The following is a 23,272-nucleotide window of genomic DNA, read 5'->3' on the forward strand; positions in this document are numbered from 1 at the left end:
ATTTCAGGATTTCAGACATGGCATTACTTTGTGCATTTATGCATTAGGTACTTCTTTTTCACAAACATATGCAACTTAATTATTAATCAACGAGCACATACCAAGAACATGGAGAAAAAATTATTAGTGCTTCGGATATTCAACTGTAATAGAGAACGATTTTCAAGATTACATGTGACTGTTCACATCATTTGGCGGCCTCTTTGATGTGCAGCATCAACATTTAACTTGTTGAATATTTAAACATAAGTGACATTATGCACATCCAAGGTTAAATAGTGAGGTAATAGGTTTAAGACCAAATAAGTTTACACTTTTGCCAGATTTTCCATCATTTTTATAATTTATGTAAATATAATTTACATGAACGATAAATACCTCATGTGGCCAAAGGAAATTGTATTTCTATATTCGGCAATCTTTTGATATTTTAGGTGGTAGATGTATATTCTATCCTAAACATATTCAATATCAACTGTTGGTCAATCACCGTCAGAAAAGACAACTTTTTGAGATCTATTGTTCATTCATCCAAAGGAAATATGAGCATAATGTCATTTTACTTAATATCAAATTATAATTAAATGTGTTTTAAGTTCTGCTGTAGAGAAAGTCTGTAGCTTATATAAAACTTTCCCGGGTCCATTTCCTTAAACTTAGCAATACTTACGCAAAAACATAATCATTATCCTAGAAGGGCTCGATCCTAGGAGGAAAACACCATAACCAGTCCACCGTTCATGCCTGCAACAGTTCAAACAATGACAGTTACCTGCAATAATACCGTACTTAATTTGTAAATAAAGTTATTTTAATTTTCGTTCTATCTTCTTAGACGTATTATAACCCCCTTGAAGACGAGGGATTGCGTATAAGGGTTGAGGTATCAGAATAATTGTGACCACTTTTAAACCCTGCGTGATCGAGGAGCCTACTGGAGTCTAAACATCTCTTAGCACCAGCATGTGAAATGGTCTTTACCCCTGTTGTTACTTAAAGTTTGTAACACTCGATGGTAACTAAAATCATCTTCACTGTTTCGATGCCATATGACCTAAATTATGTTGGATGTGCCTTTAAACTAAACAAAACAAAAACAAACAAAAACATATTTTAAATAATTGATATTACAGACACATTATTATTCTTAGCTATTCCTTACCCTTTCCTTATACACCTCAAGAATCTGAATATCATTTATTTACTATTCAAAATGAACCTGAAATACTCAAGAGAACAGAAAAAAATATTAAGAAAGCATAACCCAATGAAATTGAATTCTTTGTCTATATTGTCTGAAGATATGCAAATATAGTCCTGACTAGTATTGCGATAAACATAGTTATTTCAGAAAACGTTTGTAAATGTTGCAACGTACTGGAAAGTGAAATTCGCCATATAATCTATACTGTGTTTGTGCGGTGAAAAATCCAACAACAACAATAACATTTTTTCCAGAATAAATGCTGCTGAATAACGCCTCCATTTGGCATAGCTTTGTTTGGTATGTCTTGCTATTCAAGGGGTGTATAAAAAATTTGATAACACTTTCGTTTATAAACAACGTTCTGTAACATTTGACAAGTCATAATAAGGGTTATTTCCGTGAATATTCTAGGAAATGCTTTGATAGTCTTGTAACTCCTCATGTTTGCTGTTCATACATTGTACATTTTTTGGCGCACGAAACAGAAATCGCATTTAGGGCAAGTAAATATTATTGAACCAGATATTGGAAACCAATTATTTAAGATGTCCTTTATTTGTACAAAACCCTTTAAATATTTATATTGCAACTTTTCCATTGTATATTTTTCTGGTCCTTTGATAAATATGATAGTGCTTGAAATAAAATATTCTGAAACTGCTAAAGGAACAATGACACTATAGTTATGTGATGAATCAGAATTTGTTTCGTCCGTTTAAAATTTTACTACAAATTAAAATGTGAAGAAGTTTGAACATATTTCTTTTGAGAAAAACAAACAATTTGGGCATAGATATGACTGTAAATTTAAGTGCAATCTTAAAAAATCTTACCTTGGACAGTCATCTGTAGCTATTTTACTCAGATAATACATGTTTTAGTTACGTAGTAGTTTTATATTGATATTGATATGAAAGTATTTATTATTAGTATTTAAAATGTACATATAGATAAACTACATCTGTATATATTTGAAAAATAAAGATTACGAATGCTATTCGAAAATCAGTTTAGCATTTGATTTGATATTGTTTTCAAAGTTTGTCTTTCTGGGGACGCAGGTATTCTTTGATTCATCAGGAGTTCCATATCGTTCTATATAAACTCCGGCATTCTTCGGCTCTATTCGTACGGCGTTAGGTGAGGCCATAGCTGGGTCTTCTGGAAAGTAGTTATAAGGTTGTAATATGAAGCTATGTGAGAGGCCCGTTGTAGTTGTAAGAGGCAGATCTTCCTTGTGTGGGATATGATGAACACCTAGTGTCACCCACAGAACAAGATCCTGAAAATAGTATTAAAAGTAGAAAGTTTCCACATTAAATCTATCTCTTTCATGTGTAACACAACTATGAAAGAATAAAATATATATAAATATATATAGTTATTTTATACTGTAAAAGTGTTTTAAATTATACAAGAATATTTGATAAAGTATATAAATAATTCATTCTGTACCAGTTACTTAAACCAAATCTTGAACTTGACCTTCCCTCGGACACTGTTTATCTATTGTACCATATTTTGGACAGTTTAGTGTGAATGATCTTTCCCATGATCGCAGAGTAATAAATGTCATTAACGATAAAAGTATTCAAACTGTTGGATCTCTTATCAGATTTAATGTATAACATTAAATACGCCGTTTAATTTGGAAATAAAATAAGTCAGTCACTTGACATTGTACAATTTGAAATGATTTATGTCTAGTTTAAACACATTGTAATTACAAAAGTTTCACAGTATATATACAAATTATACCAAATGGTAATGTACACGATACGGGCAAAAAATATTGAAAATAGATTGGGTTCGAAAGTAATATTTAAACATTCTGAAATAAATTTTCAGACATTGCATCATTACAAAACATTGTTCAATCCTTGTTTGGTCATGCCATTGGTATTCAGCACAGTTGTGCTCTTAAGATATTTTGTATTATCAGATTGACAGTGGACTTAAAGGCCAATTATGCCTCAGAAATGCTGTCATTTTTATTTCTCAAAAACAATTTTATCTCTTTGGTATTTTCTTACAGTTCCGACCCACTATTGTACATGCAACACTACATGTACTTTCTTCACTTGTTAAACATTTAACATGCACAAAATATACTATTTATTTAAATCATAATGAAACACATAATTATCTGACATTTCTTAAGAAATAGAAAAAATGAATATGGATTACTGAGACATAAGTGGCTTTTAATAGTGGAGTCAAATAAATAATGAAATGAAGAATTGGGACTGACATTAGTGGACGTAATAGCGGGATTCAAATTGTGCATGGCATGGCCATATCATGAAAATAAATCGGTTTTAAAAGCGGGCTGTCCTTATGTCGGGGTGGTCTAAATAGGGTTTCTAGATAAATGTAATTGACAATTTGACTTACACATTATACAGGCGACAGATAAAACAAGTCACCATTTATCACACTCTGAACTGTTAATGTCAGGAATATATTTGGAGGTTTCTAGACATGAAGGGACTGAAAATATTTTTCTGTGCTTCTTTTCGGCAAATCTATACTATCATAAACACGAAAGAATACGAAATTGCGCGTATGCTATAAGAACGAGGAAAATCAACGCCCTAATTGACCAGGAACTCGTGTACAATTTTTTTTTCTTTTACATGTACTCCGTATTCCAAGGAATAATCAATTGTATAATCAATTTTATTGTGCAAATTGACCCCAAAATGAAAAGCGTTATAAATCGTTACTCAATTGCCTAAGAAATTTCATAAAAATTGATTATCAATTTTCTACCGAGTATATTTATATATAATCTATTGCATTGCCATTATCATTATAATTATCATTATTATTATCATTATCATCATCATCATCATCATCATCACCACCACCACCATAATCATCATTATCATCATCATCATCATCACCACCACCATCAAAATCATCAATATCATCATCATCACCACCACCACCACCACCACCACCATCATCATCATCATCATCAGTAAAACCACCATCATCATCACAGTCATCACCACCACAACCATCATCATCATCATCACCACCACCATCATCATCATAATTTATCAACATCATAATTATTATCATCATCACCACCACAACCATCGATATCATCATCATCATCATCAACAACAACATTGTTATTATTTTTTTATTATTATTATCATTATTATTATTATTATTATTATTATTATTATTATTATTATTATTATTATTATTATTATTATTAAAATGAAACCTCGTCCATGATGTTTTCATTATCATTTATATATCCCTGGAAGTTGACAACCTGGTTATCTGTATCAAACATGGAGTACATGGAACTGCTATGAGCTTCTGTGTCTTTCCGTTTAGTCACAGCATGCTGGTACCTCGCCCAACTTATAGCTGGTTCCTTATTATGACCTTCTGGAATAATTTGCTTTACCATACCGTTGTGGATAAGTCTGAAATCAAATGAAACGTTGTCAAGTATATTTTTGTTTGGTTTTGTTTTATCCTTTGTAGTAAAATATTGCCGCGACATGAGAAAACCAACACAGTGCAAAACATTCACTTTTTACATTTTACAATTTTATGAAAATGCAATAATTCCTACTTACTATGGTACGGTTTTTATATATTTTCGGTATTGAAAAGACTTGTTGACGTCATGATATTTTAAGTAGAACGTAATGTCCAAATAAGGTAAATGAAATGTCGTAATGATTGACAGTGCTACAAACACTGCCAGATACTACATTTATCATAATTTGTACACAATTTGTATACGTTTATCTACCGCGATATGTTCTACAAAAAATAAGAAAGAAAGAAAGAAAGAAAGAAAGGAAGGAAGGAAGGAAGGAAAAAAGAAAGGAAGGAAGGAAGGAAGGAAGGAAGGAAGGAAGGAAGGAAGGAAGGAAGGAAGGAAGAAGGAAGGAAATAGTGCACACAGTATCTCCGTTTCGCTCTGTTTACTGTTTCTGCTCTAATGGGTCAGTAAATTTAGTAGAAGAAGAGAGATCTGGAAAAGTATTGTGTACAAATTCTTTATGTGAAAAGAGTTTTGCAGAGAAAAATAAATTGTGACCATCTTGAATTTTTTATTATTTTTAAGGTCAGCTTACAATTACATCAACTAAGAAGAAAGATATTAGTGTAAATTATAATACCAATGTCAATAATAAGGTTTTCTTTGCATGACTTCTATTGCTATATTGTATATTTTAAGTAACCGTAATACATTGTATCAAAATGGCTCGAATATTATGACGATTTTTATTACCACGAGCATTGTTTTTGTGATGTACTTTACAAGCGTGGTATTCTTCTCTTCTCTAAATTTGTTTAAGTTATTAAGATAAAATGTTCTTTGAGGTTTTACGGGTGGCAAATAGCGTTCTACATAGGCTAAACATATAGAGTATGAGCTGGAAATGGAAAAGGTTACCCCCTCTGGGTATTTTATGGGACCCATGTAGTTTTAAAGATAAACATATAGGAAGACATTTGCAACTTGTTGTCTGACTGAAACGTTTACCATTAAGACACAAGCCAATGTGAATTATCTGCCCCTGTCACAATTTTTTAATAAACAGCCTAATTGAAATAACCATTGATTTTTAACAAAATGAATTGTTATGTGGTTTTTGTTTTAGATCATAGACAAGGTCTCTAAAATGATTTACTTCATAATAAATTGATGTTATTACTTTTCAAAATGGCCGCCAAATTCAAAATGGCCGCCATTTTCCTCTTATTTTATTAACATTTTTATATAAACTTTGTGGTTTTGTTTTAAAAAAAGCAAAACATCACTTAATCATAAAAAGTTGTTTGTATAAATAATATAGAAGTTAAATAGACTTTTTGTTATTCAATTTGGGTTAATGATAATGCTATTAAAGAATATAAATTACCCCCCCCCCTCCCCTTCTAATGTTTTGCAATACAGCTTTTTAGTCACATATTAATTATTACTCGAAATCTTCTTCGAAAATTACATCAATATAAATTTCCATCTCAATTTCATCTAGATCACCTTCATTTTAATCATCTTCTAACACTTCACTAGCATTTTTATTAACTATGATGGTGGTAGTATATTTTCCTCTGTCCAGGTACAATGTATATGTGAGACCTCCGGTTGTACCAGTATTCCGACCATATTTATCTGGACTTGGAATAGTTGGGAATTGACAAATGGCATTTCACCACACAAATACTTGGTAATTTGATCTAAAAATATGCATCTTTTGTGTGGAAAGATATGGTGGTATTGAACGCAAGTCAATAACATAGGTAATTGTAAGTATGTCTGCATTCGGTCTAAAATTTTGTCTGAAAATGTCAACGCGCAACTTATTTTTGTCACTTTATTTGTCTTTCCTTTATAAAATGCAAACAAACTGTTCTAGAATTTTGAAATCTTCTTGAATATCAACACTCTTGCCCATTCTCTTGAAAACTGGTTATAAGTATATATTCAGGATATATAAAAAAATGTTTATGGCTTTAATTTCCCCCCCCCCCCTCATGAAAAAGGGCTCGTGGTATCACATCCGGTGAAACTATGTAGCCCAATCAATGCTTTGCAAAGATCTTCTCATAATCTATCAATAGTTTTATTTACTTTCAATAGTCTTCTATTATTATTAGCCACACCAGTGTCAAATAGTATTCATCTGTTGATAGACTGTGTTTACGTTAGAAGTAATATCATAACATTAGTATCAGGATATCGTACAATTATTGCTTTGTCATCATTTTCAGCCGTATGTGACATATGTAGCATAATTCTGGTATCGGCTTCCTCCTGAGACATATGTAGATCTGGAATCTACTTTTCCATCTTTACTTTGGAGGCATACACATGTCTCTTCACGAGCATAAGATTCTCCTTCCGTCCAATTTCCCGGCATATTTATCTTTAGACAATTCCTGTAATATCAATCTTATCAATTATTTTCTATTTTTATTATTATTACAAATAAAACCTTTCAAGTCTTGCAACACTTTGGTTTTGTTGCATTTTATCAGGTATGTATCACTCATTCATCTTCATGACCTTTCTGCAGATTTGAATAGTTCTGCTTTGTACGTATCTGTCACAAAGTCTGCACGCTCACATTTTGGTTAAATCTCAAAATATTTTTCAGCGCGTCTTTAAGGGTTGAAGGGAGACAAGAAAGTGCTTGAAGATATATGTATATTATGTTTTTGTTACCTGGCCTCTGTTCAGTGTAAAGGCGCCTTCAAAATCATGCATTAGTTTTGCGTTGTCAGTCTCTGTTGGTAAGCTATCTGCTGTAGCTAGAGACCCAGGTACTGGTCCAAGCGGGTATGTAAGGGTCTTTTCAAGGATAATGTCATTTTCTTCTGATAACATGATAAGCTGACCGAAGACATTGTCAGCGGCCTTAACTTCAACAAGATTGTTTCTGGGTTTATGTCACTTTCTTAACTTTCTTTGTATCGGCAAAGGTTTTTCAGTTTTGCTTCTTCAGTGGAGCATAAAAACTAACAGTTTTATCAACCAGACGTTCTTGGGCGAGCTTTTTGTGTGCTTCAAGTCCATTTCTGTTGGCATCAAACAGACACTTTTCGATCTCCTCTGGTGCAGGAGCCCCTAAACTTACACAAATACACACATCCTAATTATCTGTTGCAAATGGATTCATAAAGTTAGTTATTGATTCATTGAGTTTCGTGACATTTTTTTTTCCAAATGCAGCTATATTTGCTGGTTGTGTATCAACGTGTGTAGAAGAATCCGCTGAAATGCCGGCCATGCGGAATGTAGCCTCAACATAGCTGGCTCTCGAGTGTTGTGTTTGACTCCATCTGTAGTAGGCAGCAAAGCTGCTGAATCCTATTATGCCTCTACGAGACTTTGCATATCTGTTTATTATTTGCTCAGTAGTTATATTAACAGCATTACGGAGCCAGGCACATTGGATCTGCTTACACTGAATCCGTTATTTTGAAAAAGCTTTCTTGATTCGGTGTGTTGAATCAATTTATCAACATAAGAACATATACAAATAGATATTTTGCATAGTTTTGATGATCATATGCAAAGAATAATTGTAGCATATTTTATAATGTTGATATGTATAGGTCAAGATCATAATAATTTGTTGCTCTCATAAAACGATGAACCAGCCAAATCATAACAATAAATCCCTTCAAAACTGTGCTGTCTTCCCTAAGTGACCTTTTCCGATGTCTTCCTTGAACTCTTGATACCTCTTGTAAAGTACAATGACAGAATCATTAGCTAACACATCTTCAAGGTATTCATGTCTTTGATTCTCAGCTAGCACATTTATTGCTTGGTTGATATCTTCCAATGCACTAGAGTTGTGGACTTGGATAACTGCTGCTACAAAATCTTCAAAAAGCAATCTTTCGAGAGCTTCAACTGTAAACACATTAACACATTCACTCTTCTCTATCAGGATTTCTGAGAAACCACTTCTACAAAGCCGTTTGCCAATCGCCCCTAGGTATAATGAACCTAGCAAACGAAAATCCCCTAAATGTATGATAGTATCACTGTACTTGGTCGGATTTTTCATACTGTAGAATATGCCTTTTAGCAGCAGCCAAATCAAAGGTCACAAATGCGTATCGTTGGTTTACAGCTCTTGAAACACTTGAAATTTCTAGAATTTTCTGAACAGTTGCATTTTTTGTACTTTGGGCAATTAAAGTACATTGGTAGACATGTACTGTTCTGTATCTTGCAACTCAGAGGTTAGAGAGATCCAGCCAGCCCAACTTGGAACAATCTGCTTGTCATGTACACATGAACCAGAGATAGTCAGATGAAACAGCAAAACCCGAAACATTTCCTTTGTTGAAACTTATAAGTATTGATAAATGGTTCTTATTTCTCAGTAATTAAGCATTCAGCCAATTCTTCAGGATTGTATTTAACAGTGCATGCCTTAGTCGCCTGTATATTTGATATATAAGTGGATGTTTGTTCTCTTTTAGTGTCATCATCATCATCATCTTACGGCTGGCCTCTTTCTTGAAAAAACAATTCCGTGTGCAGTATGGGTTGTTATTTAGATGGATTAGATGGAAATGGTCCCAGCACAAATTTGTTATCAAATTGCTTTTGCAGAAATTGCATCAAGGAGAACAATGTCCCGTCCCGATCAAGAGTACTGTTACACAGTTTCCAACTCCAAAATCTGAGAGTATGACTGACAATGTCCGAAATGATTCATCAGTGTCTTATGCTGTCATATGCTGTGTTGCATTTCAATAAAGATTTATTAAACAAAATCACTCTAAAACAATTGATTTTAAGGAAGAAGCATACTATTATACTTCTGCTTTTTTTTCTAATTGCGCAATGAAAATAGGGGAAGTAACTTTATAATGTTTTTTAAAGGGGAGTAACAATGATAATAAAATGTAATACATTAATCTCAATTATTATTCTAATAATAATAAAAAACTACCAACAAAAGGCTTAAGTCATTTTAAATAAAATAAGAGTAAGAACAGTTTCCTTTGGTGGAACTCAACGAGCAGCCTTTCTGTCAAATAGTCATTGTGGTGCGGGTCATCTATACAGTTCAATATAGTCATATGGATATACAGAAAGAGAACGGAACAGACAAGTCAACTACCAACTTTTCAAATTGTTTTTCATATAAGTGACAGTATATTAAGTTTCTAGAGAGGACAAAAAGTCAATAATTGCATGAAATTTAATTAAAAGTATCTTATCGAACTAAAGGCAGCTCAAATCGACCCCAAATATTTATGGTTCATATCTCTATAAAATTGAAATAATATTCAAGAGCAGAACATTTAAAATTCTACCTAGAATAGAGTTAGTTTCACTAAGCATATCATATATAATTAATAATTACATCAAACTATGTATGAATTGGTTTAAACACATTAAATATTGTTATGAATTGTTTATCTGTTCAATAATTGGCGGCCATTTTAAAATGGCGGACACCATTAATTATGTTATTTTATGTTAAAACTTAAATCTTTTTGTATAAAACATAAAACATATATTTACAACTCAAAATATTCTCAAAATAATGTTTAGATCACAAATTTACTCTGTCATAGAGAAGATATATGAAAAAATCTTATAAAACTTATATAGAAAAAATATGATTCAAGGGGAGATAATCAACTTGTTCTCTTGGATTCATGGTAAACGTTTCAGCTAAACAACAAGTGCCAATCGATAGCACATACCCTAAGCTTCAATACTATGTAGGTGTACAAAAATACCCAGGGGGGGGGTAAGGGGGGTTATGCTAGCCCAGCGTCTAATATGACAATTGTTATATTGTAAATAAGCATAGATTGAGAGGTAACTCTTCAGTACATATTGGAAGTATTTGCAGTATGGTATAAGGAGTTGTCTCTCCTTTCACTATCTTCTCTTGAAATTACGCCAGAGAAGAAATTGCTCCGCCTACTGATTCACGTGACCCGGTCATTCAGAACCTTAGACAAAACACGGTACCGACGTTTACAGGAAACTATTATACCACTTAAGTGACTAATGAATTTATCTTATATAAATTGGTTTTATATGCGAGATCACTTATATATAATGCATTTGTGCATAAATTGTTGAAATTGAATGAGAAAATTGCCCTTGCGTAACTTTGTAGTATGATATATGATTATATGTATATTTGTTCATTAGATATGTTTCGTGATAAAACGCAATATTATTCACTTCAAAATAAGTTTCGCATACATCAGACGGTGAGATTAAAACCGTGATCAGGTATGATGTTATTGAAGCAGATGTATCTAAATATTTAATCTTAATTCATTGAGCTTTCATAGAAATATTTTGGTAGGATAATTTCACATAAAATATTCATTGCATATTCTCTCATTTTATTTGCAAGTACTTTTTTCTACTGTAGCATTTTATTGACACTATGCTAAGAACGAACAAAATGGCGGATTTTGCAGACATCTTAGCGTGAAACTGATAACGATCGCCGACTGGCTTATCTGTAAGACCCCTGCCACATGAACACCCCTGAATACAACTGCGGATGTGTCAAAATTAAAACATTACATGTTTTAATGTTCAATAATCCTTAAGCCGGTGCTAGGGGATATGGACAGTTGCTTGCACTTTCCAGTACTGTCCATGAACAGGCACAATCAAACCGAGCCTGCAATAATTTCAATTCTACAGTTTTGGACATTCCTTAGGGATTCTATTTATCTCTATTTTAGAACTTCCTCGTACAGTTTAAATGTATAAAGAAGTAGATATAACAATTTAGATATAATCAGATTATGCAAAAAAGAATTATAATATATATTATACCGTCAACTTATACAAGATACGTATGTTTAAGTAAGAAAACATTTCAACGAACGTTGTTATCTTAGGAATTAAAAGTCGGTGTGTGAGTGAGTGAGTGAGTGAGTGAGTGAGTGAGTGAGTGTGAAAATCAAGTAAGTAAACCTTTCTGGAATACAGTCCGAAGCTTGTTTTATGCTGACTAAAGTTGGATATAAATGTTTCTAGTTGAAACTGACTTGCCGTTGTCTAAATGCACAATTTCTTCTTTCATATTTTACAAGAACATCTATGTGATTGCTTCTTGGACATTGGAAATTATGACAAAAATAGGGCATTATACTGTCGAACTTTGTTTTGGCTTGAAATTCATTCTATTATATACGGCAAATTAGCTCAAGGTAGTGGAGTAGGGGAGTGTCCACCTTTTAAATTCTTAAAAGGTTCGCCTTTGTAAAAAGGGAATTATATGTTTGGGGTGCACATGTTTGGGGTGTTCATGTTCGTTTTCGATGTGATAATAAAAGGAAAAAATCGAAATATACCTGTATGCTGAAGGATTCCCGTATGTATCTCTTGTCTTATTGTTATAGAATATGTGATATTTCGGTGTTTCAAAATTAAATTTGTAAGCTGCATCTTTCTCTTTGCGCTTTATAGATTTCTCAAGATATCCTTGACTGTATGTAGAGTTGATTTTTCTAGAAAATTCATTTGGTGTTGTTTCTGTTTTAATATCTATAGTTTCGTATCTATTGCTTTGACCTTTTACGTCCAGATCGGCTTTAAAATGAAACATGTGTGTATGAAAGCTCGCAACAATATTGTCATGTAACTGAAATCCATATTTTTTCTCCATCTCTGAGAAAGCGTTAGTCAAAGCATAGCCTGTAGACATGCTCTTTACTTCGACGACGCCATTTTGGTAAAACCGGAAGTCGAGTACATAGTCATAATTAACCACCGTTACGATTGTTCTGAGAACTAAAAACACATTCACCATGCCTTCGTAGAATTTACCTTCGGATTCATAGTAAGAATGATGCCTTCTCAGTGGTTCTCCTGTATTTAATTCAAATAAACAGAAGACATTCTTTGTTACATCAGCAGGGTCTGAAGTTTCTGTAATATGCTTCGTGTCATAATATGTAGCGTGATTTGGACAATCTACACCAGGAATTAGCCCCTGTGCAGATGGTCCTATAAGTTCAGCGGAATCCATATAGTCGGAAAACCGTTGCTGGGGGCTGTGTCCAGATTAGAATACTGAAACCTCTTGGAGACCTAGTTCATAAATAATTCGTTCGTTTTCAAATCTAATGTCATATACCTGTGGCCCATAAAAGATGTGGATAAACCGAAAATCAAATGACCACTGCATATAGTTCACATGTCTTCCTTGATACTGATATCGTTGACCGTCAGGTTGAACAAAAACAGGGCTGCCGTTTATTTTTAGCTGTTTCAGGTATTTTCCCTCTCCTATGAAGAGTAGTGAAAAGTTTTTTGTCAACCGTAGGAAATGCTTGTGGAACACATTTCACACTTTTGTTTCTAAATAACGAAGAAAGGTCATTCATCGATTTATACTGGTTACCCTTAAACCAAACGACTTCAATATCAACGCTAGTGTCTTTGATATCTGCCAACACGGTAAAGTCAACAGGGTGGAGAGTATAATATTCGACAGCATATGTCAGCCAATACCAGGTTTTTCTCTTTTGCTCACCACTCGACGCTGGCGAAAAAGATGATGCGTAATAAAATCCAATGCACTTATTTCCACAGTCTTTTAATTTGGCTCCAAAACATGTTTGAATTAGATCCCCAAGTCGTTCGTGAACTTGATCAGTTATTGATTGTGTAACTGAACCATAGTCAGCTTCCGTCATTGGTCTGTAGAAATACGGCAAAGATGCGTTGATTCCTGGTAACGGCCAATGTTTTGTCGGGGTCGGGAGAGGTCCGACAACGATCTCATTGATTTCTTTATTCGGACTTTTTCCACGGATTACAATGACTTTAGCCTCTCTAGGTGGCCGTTCCCCTTTGTTATCCAGATGAGCAATAACAGATGTCTTGTTAGGGAGATGAAGCTCAGCAACAAATACGTAATTGGCGTTGCTCTTATTTCCTGACGGGAGCACTAAATCCAGACCTGATTGTTCATATAAGTATTTCTTTAGTCCTTTAATCTCAGTGTCCGTAAGGTCATCGAAAACTCCTGGTACTTCAGGATCGTGTTCCTCTTTGAATATGTCATCTACTGAACAAGGAACTATTCCATTATCCTCGTCACCTTCCTTTCGTAAAGCCACAAGCAAGCCAATTAGCAGACCAACGCATGTCAATCCAAGAATTACTATTGTTATTATTAAAATACGAATGACAGACTCTCCTTTCTTGCCTTTACCAGCACCCATAATTTATTAGTTTCAATTTGCTACTTGGATGTCAAGCATCAAATGAAAGTCATTTTATGAAACTTATGCAACGAATTACAGAATTATATAAGAATCAAATCAACTTTTATCCTTGACACTACAAAATAAATCTTGAGTTTGTCTGCAAAATGCAAGCTTATCTCGACGGATTTAACTTCTATTGATCAGGCGCATTTGCGTTTACTTCATGGGTTGTTAGGATTATAAATTTCTTATCTCGATTGATACGTTGGTATTACAATATATTTAAACTTTCTATTTATACAAACAGATCGTCGTTAAGGCAACGCCATTTTTATTCTTTTGTTATCGTAACATATGTATATAATTAACTCATAAAATCGAAGGCTTTTTGTTTTTTTATTTTGTGTTTGTTTTGGGGGTTTTCTTGACATTTATGATGAAATTGATCAATAAAATGTACACCACAAGTCAGAAAATTCCCTATACATGTGGAAGAAATGAATAAAATGTAAAAGAAACATATTTGCTCTCGTGGTATGTGGTTATATATGCTGTATCACGGCAAATTTCTATACCTTTAACCGCCTCCGTGGTCGAGGGGTTAGAGTCGAGGACTTCTAATCCAGTTACCTCTCTGGCGTGGGTTCGATCCCCGGGAGATGCTGTGGTAGTTTAGCACGAAGGAAGGTAGTCTAGTACTGGTGTAACTCTCCAGGAACAATGGTTAGGAAACTATCCGCCTATATGGCTGAAACACTGTTGGGAAAAGGCGTAAAATGAAACAAACAAACAAACAAACAAACAAACCCTTTGTCTCATCTATGTAAACAAGCTTTATACTTTAAGAAAAATTATCTAGGAGTTGGTTAGACGTGCATCTGGATTATGATGTAGAACGGTAAAATTGCTACCAATTGTAATACATGTGCTTGTTACTGCACACGCTCTTTGTTTTTTATTTGCTAATTTTTACAATTATTTCTCGTGTTTTACAAACTGGCCCAGATCGATATGCATCTTGATACTTGTACTTATAAATCGCTATATGACTGTATTTTATGGATTATTTAGTATATGTATATACTTAAGTGTATTTATGTGAGAAGTTAACTTTTAAAAAGGCAAAGAAGAAAAAAAAATACTTTCTCAGGGAATTTTCTTAAATTTATAATGATAGAAGACTCAAGACTGAAATAAAAATTGTGAAAATATAATCGTGCCACCATCAAACTTTGTTTGGTTATCTGACCCTAAACATAAAACTTTTGATGACCCAAAATCTATCATGTCGATATTTTATTTTCTTACAATTTGTTTGTTATACATTTAGAGTCATTACGTAAAGTAAATTTTAAATTTTCTATAACATTAAAATATTTGTCTTTGCTTTCAGTGAAAGTTCAAAATTACCTCTATAAAAATTCAACAATTTAAGCATATAGAAAAGAAAATTTCAACAAATATTCAATATTAAATTATTTAACCCATGACAGGAAAAACAACACTTGAAACACACATCATTTCAACATAATCATTCACTATCATTTCATCATGGGATGTACAAATTGCTATTAAACTGCACACATCCCCAACTGCATCTCTATAAAAGCAGGTCACTTGATATAATTGTTGTTGTTTTATGTTCACATTTTTATGAAAAGCTTCAAGGATGCATTTCAAACCAAAAACATCCTTGTGGGGGAAGTTTCTCTTAAGACGATGTCATTTGAAACTTATGATTTGATAATGAAATATCCGGGGGCCCTCGTTGCAGCCAGCCAACGATGCGTGCGCGCATAATTATATCCGTTAATGCAAGTTTCCTTCCATGTTCATAAAGCACGTTCAGTTTTATATGCAAGGATGCGAGCTAAATTGATGTGAAGAATGCAACAATGGCCTAAAAAAAGTATGAATAAAGGATATAAAATAGGCTACTGTTTGACAACCTTATTTACAGCGAGGAACTCAGTATTTAAAGGGCTATTACATTTTATTCCATTTTAAAAAATAATGATAAAATAAATAATATCCATATACATATATACATGTATATTTGTTCGTTGTATATATTTATGTTATTTATTTTCATTCTTGCTTTCAAGAAGGATAACTCCACAATAGCGGTTTGTATGCACTATACATTTACCTGCCTTAATTTAATATATTTTCATATTTACTGTCATCAGTCTTGTAATTTTGAGGGGATTAATGATTTCGAGGGATCACTTTGTTTCCAGAATTTTATACTTCACAACAGCAGGTGTCAAGTGCCGTGTGGCAGCAGTAAAAAGTTGCCCCCGTACTTCATTCAGGTTGTTTATTTTCTGTCCCTTTGGATATTATGTAGCCATTAATGTTAAAATTTAGACCGCTCAGGCGGGGGCTAGGGGGGGTGAGGGATGTTCACTTAACCATTATTTTAGTACAGATCAATCAAACGGTCTGCATTCTTTGTAATTTTTGAGGGGGTTTAAAAGATTTAAGGGGGCATTTCCCAAATTTAAAAATCCTTTTCAAAATACAACATTTCAGCGTTAAAACATTAGAGATAACTGTAACAATAAAAGACAACTTAAATATTTAGAAATTTAGTAATAATTGGATTTTCGAGAACATTGAAGAAACAAAATAACGAAGATTTTCTCAAAGTCGTGCAAATTACGGTCAAACAACACAGAAGACTCATCTACAGACTTTTTACGACGAGGTCCGTTGTTATTTAAAATCTACCGGGTGTAGTATTTTCTCGCGCATGCGCAATCTGCGTAGAGCAAAGGATCATTGTCCTCCATGTGTAGATGCCATAGAAGTTCATATTCAATTTTGAGATAGTTGTAGGTTTAAAATAAAAAATTATATCACATAGCTTTTAACAAACAAAAGAAGAAAGATGCCTTTATAGCATTGTGACCAAGACTGCTATAAAAGGATGTGGAAAAGATGAATGTGTTCAGCCCTTTGTGACCATGTCGGACTTGACAAGCAATAGGGTATACGTAATTGTTGTAAAAATGTGGAAAGAGATTTTTATCAAGAAAAGAAGATACTTTATTCTTTTTGAAATAGTTCATTTAAAATAAGTCAAGATTTTCAATATAACATATAGAGTTAAAGTTAACTACCATTCTGAAAAAGGTAAGAACATGCATAAAATGTTTCTAATATTAAGTTTGCATATTTTATCCATCATCCGATTTGAAAATGTTGGCAAACAGTCACGTTATTTTACATTGTAATGTACAATGATTTGATAATGCAACCACTTTGTTGTGATACCTTTGATAGTATGGTAGCGAAATTCTTGTCATTTATTTATTTGGGGGACATACTTCAAACTTATATGCATAACTAAGACAAAGTTATTTAAGAGAATGCATGAATCCTTTATCAACAGTTAGATAAATGAATAATATTGTGTAAAGTCTAAGCTGGAACAAAGGTATGATAAAAAAGGAAAAGTGATAAACATAAGTTTTCGTAATATCTAATTGATGAATAATTTACATGTATAACTATGTAATAGTAATGAAAAAGGATAATGCGCCGACTGTTATGGCATAAAGGAATATATAGCTGTCGGGTAACTGTTAAGCCTGCAATCCCTTGTGGTGACCTATATTTTCCGCCATTTGAAGTCGATAGCGCTAGATCGTAGACGAAGGAATATTCATGTATTTTTTTTCTGTCCTAATTGACAATCTTTAAATTATGAGAAAGTTAAGTAGCTGAACTTTTTATCATAGCCCCTGAACCGATGAGAAACAAGGATGATATATGTGTATTATAACCTCACAGATTCACATGAGCTTCCAGAGACAAAGATTTGCTATTTTAAGATAGATTTGTTAGCTTCTGTGACCTAATGATATATGTTATGAATCGAAGAATTCTAAAAACTTTGATTAATAAAACATGCTAGAAACTTCAAATGAAGTTTTTATCAGATTTTGCAAAATGTTTACAGAGAAGTAGCCGTACAAAACATTGTGAACATCGGGCGGACAAGCGGACGTTAGATGGACAACTGTTACAAACGAACGTAAAAGCTAACCAATAAGCACTGCAGGCGAGGTTAAAAGCAAAACTTCACATTAAATATAATTTTTGAAACAGTTTTTATAGAATATGTTAAATTCAAATATGTCTTTACGGTCAGGTAGGACAACAATATTCTGGAACCTTCAAATAGCACCAATACATGTTTAATATTTAAATTGTGTGATGGTTTTGTTATTACTCAAAATGTTCGGTCAGGAATATTCAGCAATCAAATTACGACTTCATAAAAGTATTTTGCCGTTTCTTATTATTAACATGGAACAACATGTCTTTGTACATATGTCTAATTGTAGTGATGTCAGCTTCGACGTTCCTTTAATTTCCCATGTAAAATTCAAGAATACATATTATCATCCGGATATGTGGACTATTAACAGACATTTCACTTTTAAAGTTTGGTTTTCTATTCTAAATTATCTAAGGCATATCAAACATCTTTGCAGAAGGAATGATAGATGGTCAACAATTTGGTATTGTTTTAGGAGAGTATGTAATATAGACAAACAATAAACACCTCAATCGAGTAAACTTTAGATATCATTTCATGTAGTTGCATGGATTGTTTCATATAGAATTTCTATTGATCCTGCGAGATAAAATTTTTATATACAATAATTAAGAAGCTGATCACCTTTCAAAATTCTATTTTCTTAAGGCAAACGGATCCTTTTACTTGTAGATCATACGCCGCTTTTCATGGAATGGAACAGAGGTGTTTCATTGAACGTTTCAAGATAATCGCCGTATGAACACATCTGCGGATGTTTCTTAATTCAAAATTCACCAATTCTGCTTTTGCCGTTGCTAGGGAGGTGGGATATGTGGACGGTAACTTTCCCTTTCCATTACCGTCCGTAAACAGCCCGTCTGCAACATTTTCAATTTTACCGTTTTTGGCGTTCTTTAGGGATTCTGTTTCTTCTATTGTGTAAGAATAGACAATAAGACGACATTGAAAGAAGTTGTTTTATGTTTATTGGACTACATATTCGATACATGTAAACATAAAGAAATCATTTCGTGTTTAAGCTTATATAAACTGTCTAAAGCTTATTTTGTTCCGTATTGAATTAACATAGAGTAGAACTATTTGTATACAATGTTTCAAGTCGGTTATAGATGTATAAAGATGTATAAAACATCTACAACGTTTGTTATGTTTTGAGAAGTAAAAGATGAATTGACCATTAAACAAGACAACGGAAAATAATCACTGAAAGGCTTTATATAGTACATTCATGATAAATGTTACAACTGCTGATGATGATTGTCATTATCAAAACACTTTCTTTTATCTTTACATATATAAATGTGTCTTTTTCTCCAACAACTGCGATTTACCCACAAATTCCAATGCAAACATTACATGCAACTGTAAAAAAATAATTAATAAACGATTCATTTAGACATTGTAATTGTGTCTTTAACAAAATTTCATGTAGTGTTAAAGATATTGAAAAAATACTAGATAAGTCTTACTTAATCCATTTAATTTGAGATTACTATTACTATTTATTCGTGGTATTCATAGAAATATATTTAAGTCTTTATACATTTGCACGATCACGTAAATGCATATTTCTGAATACGCCAGCGTTCCTTGCATTTAAATTGGCAGCATATATCATGATGTTTCATCTGTTAAACAAACTTAACAAAATATTTACGCTACATTGAAATAAAAATCATTTGTGATATAAATCATTTATGTACACCAAAGCCATCTATGTCATTTCTTGCGGCAAATTAGCAACAAACCTGATAAAAATATGAAAAACTTACTGGCGTTCTCTTCAAAGGACCAAGTTTCTCTCTTACTGCGCATTTTGTAGTCTCTTACAACAAACACGGACTCGTACTCTTTACAGAAGGCTGCTATCCGCTCTCCGTACTTTTGCATCTCCGACGGTTCGACAAATGTCTTTGATGTACACTTGAATATCTGTCTGATTTCATAGTCACCATTGTCCTGAATATAATAAATGAATTTAGGTATATTTCGTAGTATATGAATAAGTTTGAAGAACATTTATATAGAAACAATCTAAAATTGTTATAGTATCAATCTACAATTAGCAGTTATATTATTTGTATAAAACGTCAGATATTGTCATTGTAATTTGCCATTTTAATCACATTATGGTCACATTATGAATATGTAACTTTTTTACTGGATAAAAAGTGCTACTGCTTAAACCTTTTCATCATAATTCCATACCATTATGAAAATGTCGATTGCATACATATAGAACTGTTTGAAATGATAGTGTTTCTTACTCTTTCTGCTTGGTTGAGGACCTCTATCAAAGTTTCAATAGAGTGTTTATTTTTCGATATGTAACAAACTCCCTTCTCAACTAGTTTATTGACAGTATATCCCTGCAATTTGAACAAAACATGTGTATTAATCATTAAGTGAAAATTTTGTAAAAGGAATTTCACAACAGAATTGAAAATAAAGCATGGACAATAAAACACATACTAAATTTTATATAGTCTTTTAAAAAATCATTTGAGTGGTTGTACATGATTAACCAATATTCAATCATCAATGAAGGAGTTGAACCACTATTCAGTTATCACTAGAAGTAATTGGATTATTTAAAATCACTTAAGTAACCAAGTATTTATTGATTGAAATATTTAACAACTAAAATAAGTTCTGCGGCTATTTATTCAAAGTATTTCTCGAGAAAAGACATAATAGTATGAATAAACTGAATTGCTTTTAAGGTATTGTACATACGCATCAAAATGTGTTAAAGCATTCTGGTACATTTTGATCAAACATTTTCAAAGTATACAATGTTAATATACCATAGAAAAGTCATGGAATGACATTGATGGCGTGAATTTCTTGGATGAAACCTTGGCGACGGTTGTAACGATTAGCTCTGCTTCTTCGTCAATCATCACATCTTCGTATGCTGTAACTTCATCTCCATAATGGGCTAAAACCCTCCGGTACTAAATAAAACAAATGCATTGACTCATCGTTTCAATATTTAAAAAAAATAATAACATAAATTCTTCGGAATGATATGGCCCGACTAAATAAAACAAAATCTTATTGTATGTATAATATCATTTTTTTTCTTTCTTTAACTTAAGGTAGCTGGATAGCTCCCTCGCATGAATAATCCAAATAGTAATATGATTCGAGCTTATAGCGCTGGCAAGTGATCAAAAGTCGGCGAATTTGACTACTCGGTCACAGAGTGGCCTGTTGATAAACGTCAAAAGTGCTACCTCAGAACAAAGTGTTAATCAAAATGACTGTTTCTATTAAAAATAAATTGTTTGTAAGAGGCTACAATCATATTTTGAAATAATGCGTATTTAACGGATCGCTGAAAAAAATCTTTTATTTTTTTATATCTAAGTCTGTAAACGCTTTTATGGACGTATCAAATTTAGCATACATTCAAAGTTGAAAATATGAAGAAGAAAATATGATTCAAAAGCTTAGCAAGGAAAATAATGATGTAAACAAATAACGCATTTTATAATGTAAACAAAACTAAATATACAATATTCAACGAATTTACCTCAGGTACGGCATTTGATCCCAAAATCAAAAAGGCAAAAGCCACAAAGACACACTTTGCGATTTCCTATGAAAATAAAAAGCACATATTTAGATTTTCTCTCAGTCTTTATTGTAATATTTACATATTCTCAGAAACAAAATGCATCTTGAATTAGTCAAGTGTCAGATTATTTCTTATAGCTTTTAACAGTACAGTAATGTTAACGATTTTAATAAATTCATACCTTTATTCATATTTTTGTTTCATAAAACACCAAGTATATTCTTGTCTGAATCACTTTACATGTGGAACATTTAAACTTGCTTATCTCAAATAACATTTTAACATTTGAACATATTTAGCATAAAAAGATCACAAATACCATGTATACCATAATGACAGATGAAAGTTTCAAATAAACCTATAATAGTAGTAACACATCGTTCAATGCTGCATTTAAGAAATGGTAAGATATTTTGATAAAATAAGAATCATGCGCTCTAAAATAATTAAATTACGAATTTGAAGAGGGTTCCTGCGTAAGTCCAGAGCAGGACATAACGATAATTATAAAGTTGACAAGCATTTTGCTATAAATACCACATGACAGACTACATGGGAAAGCTACTTCATAAATTGTTTGATATTAATCTAGAGTGACTCAGGTATAATTATAAATAACCTTTTATTCCTTACAGTATTCAATTCTATTTTCTATTGATCAATGCAGAGATCTAAATACCATTCAGCATTTATCAGCTCTGCGATAAAATATCCCCTGTCATGTCAAATGAAACCGTAAACAACAAGTGTATCTAATATATTGTTCTAAGAACGTTGAATGCCTCTTTCGAAAGCAAAACTGATTGTCGTATAATGTATTTGAACTTAAAATAATGTACCTAGCATTTTGTTATATTTAGATAATGATAGGTCACATATTCGTTTTCTCAATATGAGTGATATTAATAATAAACTACTTATATAAGTTAACATTGAACAGGAACAATACGGTTATAAGTTATTTACACTCATACACAGCTTTAGTAATCATATAAGACTCGCATGGCGTCTCTTCCAGCATGGTTTCTCCACCTGTGTATTCGTCCAAATATATTCCCGTATTGTACAGTCAATTGTTAAATAACATATTAACATCAAGCGTTATTCAAGTTAAATGTGAAAAGATTAGTAACATCACGTAGGTATTAAAATAATTGCAATATTTCACATAGTGAATTTTCTTAAATTATATAATTCTACATATCTTTGTACAATATTTTCGTAAAATCTGTAAAAAAGTATTTTATTATATGTGCATTTCAATTCCATTAAAAAGAAGACTACAATTCAATTAAAATATTAATTTTGAATTACAAAACTTACTTTAAAATAAACTAGCAACTAGTCACTTACCATTCTTCTGTTGTAAAATAGCTTTCTTGTCTTCAGTGAATGCGGTGACAACGCAACAAGGCAAGTATGCTAGCGGAGCACACTGCCACGGTATTTATACACAACCGTCTGATCCCATAAACCAGCCGGGGTGTCACACGTGTATTGCATTGTCCATATAACTTTCAGGGCAGATCTACTGCGCAAAAAGTATGAATCAGCAAAATACTGCTGCACGTGCACTTCCCTTTAGAAAGAACAAAGAAAGAAATTACATGTATTGCAGTGACTGCACTTAGATATTTGTTTTCTAGATGCGTATATAAATTGATATTTCTTTTGGAAAGGGTAACAAATGCTACATTTG

At 32.6% G+C, this 23,272-nt stretch overlaps 2 protein-coding genes across 2 annotated transcripts; both read right to left on the reverse strand.

Annotated features, from left to right (window-relative positions):
• Positions 1-1,109: 1,109 nt before the first annotated feature.
• LOC132751364 (putative amine oxidase [copper-containing]) lies at positions 1,110-14,165 on the reverse strand. The gene is given in 4 exon segments (XM_060741526.1): positions 1,110-2,489; positions 4,446-4,653; positions 12,056-12,885; positions 12,941-14,165. Coding segments are annotated over 4 exon segments (2,319 nt in total). The 5' UTR covers positions 13,934-14,165; the 3' UTR covers positions 1,110-2,201.
• Positions 14,166-18,932: 4,767 nt separating this feature from the next.
• Positions 18,933-23,044, reverse strand: LOC132751374 (uncharacterized). The gene is made up of 6 exons (XM_060741537.1): positions 22,927-23,044; positions 21,529-21,594; positions 20,798-20,947; positions 20,258-20,359; positions 19,763-19,949; positions 18,933-19,352 (listed from the first exon to the last, which is right to left on the reverse strand). Exons 1-6 carry the CDS (start codon positions 22,927-22,929, stop codon positions 19,318-19,320), a joined length of 543 nt encoding a protein of 180 aa, XP_060597520.1. The 5' UTR covers positions 22,930-23,044; the 3' UTR covers positions 18,933-19,317.
• Between the last annotated feature and the right edge of the window lie 228 nt (positions 23,045-23,272).

Source organism: Ruditapes philippinarum, unplaced genomic scaffold (genome assembly GCF_026571515.1).
Source record: "Ruditapes philippinarum isolate M1 unplaced genomic scaffold, ASM2657151v2 ctg468_1_1_1_1, whole genome shotgun sequence".
NCBI classification, from domain to species: Eukaryota; Metazoa; Mollusca; class Bivalvia; order Venerida; family Veneridae; genus Ruditapes; species Ruditapes philippinarum.

Bases quoted from the DNA above. Each gene is read 5' to 3' on its own strand.
- LOC132751374 (XM_060741537.1), bottom strand. The intron at 20,948-21,528 runs GTAAATTCGTTG...TGTTTTATTTAG, and splicing joins GATCAAATGCCGTACCTGAG to TACCGGAGGGTTTTAGCCCA. The intron at 19,950-20,257 runs GTAAGAAACACT...TATTATATTCAG, and splicing joins TCCTCAACCAAGCAGAAAGA to GACAATGGTGACTATGAAAT.